Source organism: Vombatus ursinus, unplaced genomic scaffold, assembly GCF_900497805.2.
Source record: "Vombatus ursinus unplaced genomic scaffold, bare-nosed wombat genome assembly UNPS02015255.1, whole genome shotgun sequence".
Lineage (NCBI taxonomy): Eukaryota > Metazoa > Chordata > Mammalia > Diprotodontia > Vombatidae > Vombatus > Vombatus ursinus.
In genome coordinates, this window is record NW_020955033.1 from 3388687 (window position 1) to 3401207 (window position 12521).

Below are 12521 nucleotides of genomic sequence, written 5' to 3' on the forward strand. Positions count from 1 at the left end.
CTTTTGGAAAGGGAAATAAGTTGTCCTGTGATAATCACGGGGGGTGGGAGGGGCTCTCTCTTAGTCATTGATGGCAAGATTCTTGCCAGAATCCTTAATAGGCTTATCCTTCACTTGAAAGATGGTCATCTACCTGAGAGCCAGTGTGGCTTCAGAAAGGGCCAAGAAATTGTTTATATCGTGTTTGCTGCCTGACAACTCCAAGAGAAATGCCAGGAATAGAACAGAGGTCTGTACACAATGTTTGTCAATTTGACCAACTGTGCCATCAAATTGGCCTTTGACATTGTCAGTCATGAGGGTTTGTGGAAGATCATGGCAAAATTTGGTTGACTGCAGAAGTTCATCAGTATTGTAAGCAAGTTCCATGATAGCATGCTTACACAAGTTCTGGATACTGGATAATGTTCTCATGCTTTCTTATCCATTAATGAAATGAAGCAGGGCTGTGTGCTTGCTTCCCCAGTTTTAATTGTGATGTTTTCAGTAATGTTGTTGGATGCCTTCAGTGAGGATGAAAACAGCATCAAGGTCAGCTGCTGCACTGATGATAAATTATTTAACTTGAAGAGCCTACAAGCCAAGACTAAAGTAGAGGGAGAGTTAGTGCATGACTTTTTGTTTGCAAATGATCGTGCACTCAATACAGCCTCTGAGGTTGAGATGCAATAGAGTATGGATCAGTTTTCTGCCACCTGTGTTCATTTTGGACTGATAATTAATACCAAGAAAACAGAGGTTCTCCACCAGCCACCACCAAACCATCCATACATGGAACCATCAATTACAGCAAATGAAGAAATTTAGAATTCTGTGGATAAGTTCACTTACCTTGGCAGAGATGTACATATAGATGATGAAGTTGACGCATGCATTGCCAGAGCTAACTCAGTGTTTGGAAAGCTCTGAATGAAAGTGTGGGAGAGAAGAGATATTAGGCTGCATACCAAACTAAAGATCTATAGAGCTATTGTACTCATCTCATTGCTGTATGCTTGGGAAAGCTGTGCAGTATAGCAGTGTTACGTCAGGAAACTGAATAACTTCCATTTGAATTGTCTTAGGAAGATTCTGAAGATCACCTGGCAAAATAAGGTACCAGACACTGAGATCCTTTCTGAGCTGAACTGCCAAGGATTCAAACTCTACTGCAGAGAGAGCAACTCCAATGGGCTGGTGATATTTGAAATTTTACAGAGAACTCACACAAGGCAAGCACTCACCTGGAGGTCAAAAGAAGGTATACAGACAATCTCAAGGTTTCTCTGAAGAACTTTGGAATAAGTTGTGAGACATGGGAAACACTGGCACAGGATCTCTTAGCATGGCATATGCACATCAAAGAATATTGTGTTTTATGAGCAAAACAGAATTCAGCAGCTCAAAAGAAATGTTAAGGTGTGCAAATTTAGAGATGTCTCCACTCCAAATGTTCATATGGACTATTTGTACCCAACCCATCCATGGTAGAGTCTTTTGAGTTCATATTGGTCTTATCAGCCACAGTTGAACACACTGTACCTTGACCCCAACATAGTTATATCATTTTGGTCCTCTTTGAGTACAAAGCACAACAACCAACTAATCATATTCCAAGCCCTTTAACTTGGAAACTACTAAATCTTGTGTTATCCTGACCATGGGTCCATGATATTTGAATTGTTTCTTTCTGGCTGCTTGGAATATTTTCTCTTTGACCTGGGAGCTCTGGCATTTGGCTATAATATGCTTAGGAGTTTTCATTTTGGGATCTCTTTCAGGAGGCGATTGGTGGATTCTTTCAATGTTCATTTTACCCTCTGGATCTAAGAGATCAGGGCAATTTTCCTTGATAATTTCTTGAAATACAATGTCTAAACTCTTTCTCTTATTGCTTTCAGGTAGTCCAATAATTCTTAACTTTTCTCTCCTTCATCTGTTTTCAGATAATTGTTTTTCCAATGAGATTTCAAATTTTCTTCCATTTTTTCATTTTTTGACTTTGTTTTATTGTTTCTTGATGTCTGATGGGGTCATTAGCTTTCACTTGCCCAATTCTAATTTTTAAGGAATTATTTTCTTCAGTGAGATTTTAAACCTCTTCTTCCATTTGGCCAATTTTGTTTTTTAAGGTGTTATTTTCTTCAGGTGTGTGTGTGTGCATATGTGTGTTTTACAAAGTTGCTAATTCTTTTTTCATAATTTTCTTGCATCACTCTCATTTCTTTCCCCAATTTTTCTTCTATCAATCTTATTTCTTTCTTTAACTCTTCCAGGAATTCTTGTTGGGTTTTGGTCCAATTACAATTTTTCTTTGAGATTTTGCTTGTAGCTATTTTCACATTTTTGGTTTCTTCTGAGTTTGTCTTGGTCTTCCCTACTATCATAATAGCTTTTTATGGTCCAATTCTTTTTTATTGTTTGCTCATTTTCGTAGCTTATTTCTTGACTTTGAACTTTATATTAAAGTTGGGCTCTGCTCACCTGAGGCTGGGGAGGTATTGTCCCAAGCTTTGGGCTTTTTCATGATGCTGTTTTCAGAGCTAGTTCTGGGAATTTGCAAGTTTTTGGTGCTTCCAAGGTGGTGTGATCCTGGGAGAGGTATGGGCACTGCTTTCTTGGTCTGCTCTCTGGTCTTTACCCAGCAAGGGCCCCTGGTCTCCTGCAGCTACGAGTGCTAGTGCTCCTCTTTGCCTTGGAACTATGACCAGGGCCTCTGTTCCCTTACTACTAACAATTACTACTAGCACTCTTCACCCTGGAACTGTGACCTAGAACTGTATGTGGGGCAATTTAGTTGCCAATCAGTGTCAGTTATACCCAGTACCAGCAAGGAGTCCCCTGTCATCTCTTTCTGACCAGTTGTCTGACCCCCTTACTGTTTCTGTGCTGAGAGCTCTGGAAGCCACTACTGCCTCTATCATTTTGGTATCACAAACTTCTGCCAACCTCCTAATTTTTTTAGGCTGGAAAAATGTCTCCCTGCAATCTTTTGTTGGCTCTGCCACTTCAAAATTTGATTTGAGGCATTATTTTAGACTTGTTTGTAGGGGAATGTGGGGAGAGTTCAACTGGGTAGCTGCCCTTAATCTGCCATCTTGGCTCCACTCTACATCACTTTTTTTTTTTTGCAAGACAGTTAGGGTTAAGTGACTTGCCCAAGATCACACAACTAATAAGTGTCAAGTGTATGAGGTCAGATTGAACTCAGGTCCTCCTGACTCCAGAGCGGGTGTGCTGTCCACTGAGCCACCTAGCTGCCCCTCTCCATCACTTAAAAATAATTCGGCCTTCTTTGACATGAAGGTGGTGCTTTTGTGGGTAATAACAAGATCAAGGGCATGATCATCTTTGGGTGTGGCTGAGATGGGGTGGAGAAGTAGGTTACAGGAAGTAGGTTGAGGAACTGAGTGATTAGAGTGTGTGAATGTGTCAATGACTGTTGAAATCCTCTAGTGTGAGGTCAGGAACTGGGGAGGGGAGAAAAAGTTGAGCCATTTATCAAACTCACTGAGTTAAAGATAGTGCCTTGGAAAACTGTAGGCAACAGCTACCAGGATTTTGATTGAGTGGTAGATATGGATTACATGAACCTCAAAGGAAGAGAGGTTACTGAATGATAGAGGTCGGGGGAGAACCTTAAAGTAGTAATGGGGAGCAAAGAGTATTCCAACTCTGTTACCTCTAGTGAGTTGAAGAGAATATGTAAAGGTACAGCCAACACTTGAAAGGCTGGCCCAGAGGCCAGTGGTTAAGCAGGTCTTGGTTACTGCTCAAAGATGGAAGGAGTTGGAGAGGAAAAATTTAGAATAAAGGGAAGTTTGTTGCCTATGGAACAGACATTCTAAAGGCCATAGTGGTCGGGATGTTACCTTTTGGTGGGGTGGAAGTATTTGGCATAGATAGAAGTTGTATCTGGTCTCTAACAGCCTTCTCTTTGGGAGCAAGAGCAGTAGAGGATAGCAGACTCCCATCAGAGGAAGGTTTTACTCCACTCTTCTTAGCTAGTGCTGGAGGTCAGGCAAGTGCAATAGTGGGTGGAAGTTTCAGAGAGGGGAGATGAAAGTTTCCAGGCTTCTACTTGCCTTCCTTCCGAGGACACTCTTTGGCCACGCACAGTAAGAGATAGAAGATGTGGTCAGAGGAACTCCTCTTCTTAGTAGTAATGGGAAGGAAAGCCAGATTGCAAGGGATTGGGAAGTGAGTTGGAAGTGAGAAAGTATAGGCAGCAGGTGTTTGGAAGTTTGACTATGAAAGAGACTGTTTAAAGAGTCATAGCTTGAGGGCATGGAATGGCCAAGTTTTTTTAAATTTTGTTTTAATGGAAGAGATCTGTATATTTTTGTAGGTAGTAGAGAAGGAGCCAATGAAAAAGAGGCTGAAAATTAGGAAAGGAGGGGGAAATCTGATGAGATGGGGATCAATGGCACAAGTAGAGAAGCTGGTGTTTCCAAGGAGAAGCGCCTTACCTTTGAGGGTGCAGCAAAGGAGAATAGTGAATGATATTGAGATGAATTAAAATGTGGAGATGACGAATAGATGGAGCTCCCATTGGATTGCCTCCTTTTTTAAAAAAAAGTATGTGAAGAGGTCTTCTGCTGAGAAAGAGGAGATGAATTTGGAATAAATACTGGGGAGTGGCATAGTCAATCAGGAAAGAATAAAAGAATTGGTGCATAGTCATGAGGGTCCACAGGGCTTATAAAATCAAATCGGTTTAACTTATACATGTACATTTTCTTTGTTTCTTTTTTTTTTTGGCTAGGCAATGGGGTTAATTAACTTGCCCAGGGTCACGCAGCTAGTAAGTGTCAAGTGTCTGAGGCCAGATTTGAACTCAGGTCCTCCTGACTCTAGGTCTGGTGCTCTATCCACTGCACCATCTAGCTGCCTCTATGTACATTTTCTTTAGGGCTGCTAGGTGGAAAAGTGGACAGAATGCCAGTTCTAGAGTCAGGAAGACTCATCTTTGTGAATTCAAATCTGGCCTCTGACACTTACTAGCTGTGTGACTATGGGCAAGTCACTTAGTCCTGTTTGCCTCAGTTTCCTCATTTGTAAAATGAGCCAGAGAAGGAAATGGCAAATCATTCCGGTATCTTTGCCAAGAAAACCTCAAATTGGGTCATGAAGAGTCGGACATGATTGAACAACACACATTTTCTTTTGACTAAGACAAAAATCTCCCATATAGATAGTAAAAACTAAACACAGGCTTTATTTATTTATTTACTTAATAAGTAAAAGGATACCTTGAGTAATTTTAGCTAATATTGCTATTTGTTGAAATTTACTTCTGCTTGGCATGAGTACAGAACACCTGCACTTCAAGTGAAGGGTTTTTGTGTGTATTTTAAATACTAAGTAGAGCAATTCCTCTCCTACCATCGTGTATCACTCTGTGCCCCCAAATCTTTCCTTCCCTAGGTTAAAGATCCCTAGTTCCTTCAACAGATCATCATATGTCATCAACTTAAAACCCTTGTTATCTTTCCTTCTCTGGAAGCTCTCTAGCATCAATATGTTTCCTAAAATAGGGCGTTCATATTGAATACTGTGCTCCAGATGTGGTTTGAGTAGCGCGGAGTATACTGGGCTTATCAATTCCCTAGTCCTGGATATTATGCCTCTCTGTGAAGTTTAATATTATGTTAGTATTTTTTTGGCTGCCATATTCCACTGTGCCTCACAGGTTACATGTATCTATTTCTTTTGTAACTCTACACAATTCTATCAAGTCTGTACTAGCACATGTTAGATGCTTGATGTATTTGATTTTTTTGTTTGTTTGGTTTTTTTTTAGGCAATTGGGGTTAAGTGACTTGCCCGGGATCACACAGCTAGTAAGTGTCAAGTGTTTGGTTTGAGGCTAGATTTGAACTCAGGTACTCCTGACTTCAGGGCCGGTGCTCTATCCACTGAGCTACCTAGCTGCCCCTAGATGCTTGATGTATTGATTGACAAAAGAGATTCCTTAAAGGGATGGATTTCTCCCCTTCCCCCTCCCCCAGATAGTTGGTATATTAATGCAAAACAATATTAGTTGGTTTATTAATCTTGAAATTAACATTCATAGCATTCATGCATCTTTTCCATGCACAGAACAGCTGTGCAAGTTGGTGACATTGGCTCTTATTTATGTGATTGTAGACAGGAGAAGTTGGTTCCTTACCTCTCCTGTCTATTCCCCTCATTAATTTGTAAACTTATGTAATAAAATCAGTTTAGATAATAAACCATGAAAATTTTCAAACTTTGAAATTCTACTTTTGTTTTTTCTTCTCTTGTTAGTCAAGTAAAATAATCTCTCCTTGAAATTGTGTGCATTCCTGCCCCGAAAACATAACACCAAAAAATATTTTAAAGACTAAAATAACCTATTTAAACATTTTGCCAAAAGAGGGCAGTATTGACCAACAGTAGACTATAAGGGCTAGACAAACTGCATTTGAATTTATAAAGATGATTGTCAATAGTCAGTACTCCACTTGGTTTTTTTTTCCTGATATAGCTATACATATATATATATTCATTTATCTTGTACTATTACCTCAATTTGAATATATCAGTTTAATTTTTTTTTTAATAATGGTCATGTTTTGTAAAATGTACTATTGTAGAGAAGTGGTGCATTTGAATTTATATTCTTCAGATTAAAACATAAAAAAAGTGTTGTTTAAAATAATGGATTTCTGAATAGATATTTCCTTTAAATTTATCCTGTATTAACTCACATTTAAGGTTTAACTTTTGTAAAGCACTTTACTCATTATAATACTGTTGGTAGGTAATTCAATTATTACTTTCCTCATTTAAATGTTTTTAATCTAGTTTTCATTTTAACTAATTGATTTTTAGTTTTCAGCATTCACTTCTGTAAGTTTTTGAGTTTTAAATTTTCTCTCCCTCCATCCTCTCCTCCCTTCCCAAGATGACGTGCAAGATATAGGTTCTACATATACATTCCTATTAAACATTTTTTCACATTAGTCATATTGTAAAGAAGAATTAGAACCAACAGGAGGAACCACAAGAAAGAAGAAACAAAGGAAAACAGAACAAAAAAAAAAGCAAATATTATACTTCAATCTGCATTCAAACTCCATAGTTCTTTTTCTGGATGTGGATATCATTTTCCATCATGAGTCTTTTGGAAATGTCTTAGATCCTTGCATTGCTGAGAAAAGCTTAGTCTATCAAAGTTAGTCATCAAACAATGTGGCTGTTACTGTGTACAATGTTCTCCTGATTCTGCTCACTTCACCCAGCATCAGACCATACAAGTCTTTCCAGGTTTTTCTCAAGTATCCCTGCTCATTTCTTATAGCACAATAGTATTCCATTATATTTATATACCACAACTTGCTCAGCCATTCCCCAATTGATGGGCATCTTCTCAATTTTCAATTCTTTGCCACCACAAAAAGAGCTGCTATGAATATTTTTGTACATGTGGGTCCTTTTTCCATTTGTATGATCTCTTTGGGATATAGCCCTAGAAGTGCTATTGCTGGGTCAAAGGATCCTGTTTTTTTTTGTTTGTTTGTTTCTTGTCAATAAGTTTTATTCTACATATTTTTATTAATTTATTTATTTTGATTCATCAATAATCACTTCCATAAGCTTTTGAGTTTTAAAATTTTCTCCTCCTCCCCCCCCTTCCCCAAGATGGTGCACAATCTGATGTAGGCTATACATACACATTCCTATTAAATATATTTTCACATTAGTCATGTTGTAAGGAAGAATTAGAACCAATAGGAGGAACCACCAGAAAGAACAAATAAAACAAAACAGAAGGGAAAAAAAAGAGCAAATAGAATGCTTTGATCTGCATTCAAACTCCATAGTTCTTTCTTTGGATGTGGATAGCATTTTCGATCATGAGGCTTTTTTTATCCTTGGTGAGGCAATCAGGGTTAAGTGACTTGCCCAGGGTCACACAGCTAGTAAGTGTCAAGTGTCTGAGGCTGGATTTGAACTCTGGAGCTCCTGACTCCAAGACCAGAACTCTATTCCACTGCACCACCTAGCTGCCCCCATCATGAGACTTTTGGAGGTGTCTTAGATCTTTGCATTGCTGAGAAGGGCTAAGTCTATCAAAGGTAGTCATCAAATAATGTGGCTATTACTGTGTACAATGTTCTCCTGATTCTGCTCACTTCACTCAGCATCAGTCCATACAAGTCTTTCCAGGTTTTTCTGAAGTCTACCTGCTCATCATTTTTTAAGAATTTTATTTTATTTTATTTGTTTTGTTTTGTTTTCTTGGCTAGGCAATGGAGTTAAGTGACTTGCCCAGGGTCACACAGCTGGTAAGTGTCAAGTATCTGAGCCGGGATCACTTAACCCCCTTGCCTAGCCAAAAAAAAAGAAGACAACTAGTTTTATGGGACAACTAGGTGACACAGTGGATAGAGCACCAGCCCTGGAGTCAGGAGGACCTGAGTTCAAGTGACTTTCCCATCATCATTTCTTATAGCACAATAGTGTTCCATTAAATTCATATACTACAACTTGTTATTTTCCTGTTTTGTCATGTTAGCCAATATGATAGGTGTGATGTGGTTTTGATTTGCATTTCTTTAATCAATAGTAATTTAGAGCCTTTTTTCATATGACTATAAATAGCTTCAATTTCTTCATTTGAAAACTGCCTGTTCATATCCTTTGACCATTTATCAATTGGGGAATGACTTGTATTCTTATAAATTTGACTTAGTTCTCTATATATGTTAGAAATGAGGCCCTTATAGAGACACTGGTTGTAAAAATTCTTTCCCAGTTTTCTGCTTCCTTCCTAATATTGGTTGTATTGGCTTTGTTCGTACAAAGACTCTTCAATTTAATGTAATCAAAATCATCCATTTTGCATTTCATAATGTTTTCTATCTCTTGTTTTGTCATAAATTCTTGTGTTCTCCATAAATTTGGCAGGTAAATTATTCCTTGCTCTCCCAGTTTACTTATAGTATCAGCCTTTATATCTAAATTGTGTACTCATTTTGACTTTATTTTAGTATATGGTATACTTCCCTCATTTTAAAGATGAGGAAACTGATGCTAATGGAGAATATAAGTGACTTTTCCATGATGTCCATACAAGAGATTAGTGTCTCAGATGGAATTTGTACTTCTAATTATAGCAGTCTACTCATTATATTTTGCTACCTGGCTATAAATCCAATGTTTATTCACAAATTATGCCCAGGTATTGAAACTCTGAAGACAAGAACTGCTTCCTCTTTGTCTTTGTAATCTCCTGTCCTTTCACTGAGACTGTTATAGAATAAGTCTTTACTCAGTGTTTGAATGACTGAAGCGTGTATAAGAACCACAACCAAGCATTAGGTCAAAAGTTCCTTACTAATAGAAAATGAGAGGCTGACCAAGTGAAACATTTTTTTTAAATAATAAAATTATCCTCTCAGTATTTTACTCTTATGGACTTATTTGGAAAGTTAGACCATTTTTTCCACAGATAGTACTGGCTTTCATAGTTTTGTAGATTCATGAATTTAACATTAAACATTACAACTAATTTGACTACTTGTAAAGTGAACTTATTTCCAGTTAAGCATATAGCCTACTATAAAAATAATTTCTATCCTGTCTTCACTGCATATTAAATGATCAAACTCTGGAGTAGTGAAGGAATATTTGTACTTAGATCATCTAATTAGAATTCTATCCTTTAGGATTTGGTGATGTTAAAGGAGAAAAAAGAAAATCAGCTCTGTATTGGTCCCATAAAATTTTAATCAAGCTAAGCTTCAAAAGGAAAGCTAGGGGCAATGAGAATGGGTCCTACATAAATGTGCGATGGAATGCACCTTTGAAAAAGTTAATATTTATATGAGCCTGTCTAAAGAATGGATTTGTTGGGAAGAGAGGACTTTTACATTGACAAGACTAGTAATGTGCCCTTCTGAGCGCAGTGCTGCCCCGTGCCCGCAGCCTCTGTAATGTGATCTGCCCCCTCGCTGATTGGACAGGAATTGTGCTTTCCTTGAGAGCAGCTCTAAAGCGTGACTGCTCCAACAGCCCTCTCCGCCTTTGCTGCCGCCGCCGCGAATGCAGTGATGGAGCACAAAAGAGGCTGCTGGACCGCCGGCTTTCTCCTGGCTATGTGGGTCCTCCCGGCTCTGTCCTGCCCTAGCCGATGTCTTTGCTTTAAGAGCACCATCCGCTGCATGCACTTGATGCTGGATCACATCCCTAAGGTGCCACAGCAGATCACGGTCCTGTAAGTTTACACAAGCCTTCGCAAATTTGCTCAGTGACAACCTTCTTCTCCTGCCCCCCTCCCACCCCACGGAACTTCTGTCTGCTAGGGATAAACGTCATTCTCTCATAACTTTTGGTGGGGGCCTGATACCCTCCTTGCTTGTGCATTTCGAGTTTGTTCGATTCTGGACAACTGTGGGAATGTGCACTGGTCAGACTTCATAAAAACAGGGCATTATATTTGACTTAGTTGCTTAAATTTGGATTTCTAGGAGTAGATTTGATTAAAATAACCAGTTGAAAATGCTCATTCTCTTCCTCTTCTCTCCAGCCTCCCAAAAGAAGAAAAACAAACTTATTTTAGCACCTCTGTACTTTTACTTTTTTTTTTTTTCCCGTTTTTCTTTCCCTTCTCTCCTCATATCTTTGAAACCCTAGGTGGAGCAGTGAATGTGATAGTCCCTTCTGTAGTTGTAGATAACTCTGCTAAATTGAGCTCGGAGATACTACATTTGAAAGGAAACTTTAAATAATGTAGTCCAGACTCCTTTTTATATAGATGGGCCAAAAAGCCGAGAGGTTAAGTCACTTGCTTAGCTCACATAGTTACAACCAGAACTTGAACTTCAACCTAGTTATCCTGACACAAGAGTCCTGCTCGAGTCCTGCTCTTTTCATTACCTTTTATTTCATTTATCCTTTGCATAAACTTGGGACTAGTTTCTCCACTAGAAACACTTCTCCTTCACTGGAAGAGAGACTGAGGAATGCTGGAAGAGAGTTCTCAATCTATTAAAGTCCTTACACTAGAGTTGCTATTAAATTGAGCATCTCCTGATTGTCTTTCAAGTTAGCTGACCAAAAAAAGGGGGAGGGTGGTTGACTGTTGTGAAAAGAATAAAGGTGTAAACTTGTGCTAACCTAAAAGGTTAAGGTAGTGCCTGCTTTCTAGTGCCTCCTGACTCTCAGAGAAATTCTTTCAATCATTTCATCCCATGCATTCATCAGTGGACATGAGACTCTCTTTGGACGTTTAAGATCTTGGAGCCAGAACAAATCACGTCTAACAGCTTGTTTGAGAGAGCAACAGGGTTAGACAAGCAACTGGGGAGTGGGAACTTCCTGATAGCCCAAAGAAAAATCTAGGTGTGATAATACAACACAAAGGTCAGGTAACTGACCTGCACATATATTTTGTAGCTACTGTTTATTCTGCACTTTGTTAGACTAACATTGCAACCAAGAACAAAAATAAGACTTATTACCAGGAATACAAGTCCTTTGGGAGAATATCAAGTAAGCAGGGCATAAATGGAGATTCAAGGTTTTTAACACAAGGTGGTGGTAGATACAGATTTTTGTTTCAAATGGAGGTAGCCATTTAACTTCTCAGGCGCCTGAAAATTTAACATTGAAAGAACTAGTTGTTAGAATTTGACATAAATTGATCGTAGGAAAAAATCATGTGCTTGAAAAGTATGAAGCTAGTAGTCATAATTATTCAGTTAAAATGATTGAATTGAGGAGAGAAATAGTTTCACCTATTTGTTCATAGTTGCTCTTGAGTATTTGATGATCTTCCCAGTAGAGTGAAGAACAATACGGCACAATTTTATCTGAACCACAATTGTCTGGGCTGTTAACTGTAGGATAGCTTTTAATATTGTGGTTCATCTCTTGTTTCTTTCCTAGCTTTTAAAGGCACAACAGGTCTTGGAAGAGACCTTCCCTTACAGACATTTACATTTTCTACGTTCAAAGGTTTGGCATCTGAAGGTGAAATTGTTAGGAAGCAGAATAATAATTACGTTTTAATGAAATGGACCCAAAGTGAAGTGTCAAAATGTTTTGAGAATAATTAGCCATCACACTACATTAAAAAAAAACATATTGTCCAAATTTAATCAAAGGAGTCCACTCTACTCTCTATAAGTCTGTGTGGGAAAATATAGTTGGAATTCTTACTGCTATTCACTTTGGAATATGCTAGTCAATCAGTAAATATTTGTGAAGCAATTGGTATGTGCCTGGCACTGTGTTAAGCACTGGGGATCCCATTAATAATGATGATGATAATTAGCATTGATAATGTTTTAAGGTTTTAAGAGTTTTTTACAAATATTATTTTATCCACATATCAACCCTGGGAAAGAGGTGCTATTATCATCCCCATGGGGAAATTGAGCAGACATAGGGTAAGTGACTTGTCTAAGGGGCACAGTTAGTAAGTGTTTGAAGCTGGATTTGAACTGAAGTCTTACCTTATTTGTAGGTCCAGTGCTTTAGCTACTGTACCACCTAGCAGCCTGTGAAAG

The 12521-nt window shown here is 38.4% G+C and overlaps 1 protein-coding gene across 1 annotated transcript in view; it reads left to right on the plus strand.

Moving 5' to 3' along the window:
• Nucleotides 1-10061: 10061 nt before the first annotated feature.
• The window catches only part of LOC114031871 (peroxidasin-like protein), a 475034-nt gene continuing 472574 nt past the window's right edge, over nt 10062-12521 (plus strand). Inside the window, exon 1 of the mRNA XM_027847056.1 lies at nt 10062-10225. Coding sequence (XP_027702857.1) covers nt 10062-10225 — 164 coding nt within the window. The remainder of the gene's footprint in view (nt 10226-12521) is intronic.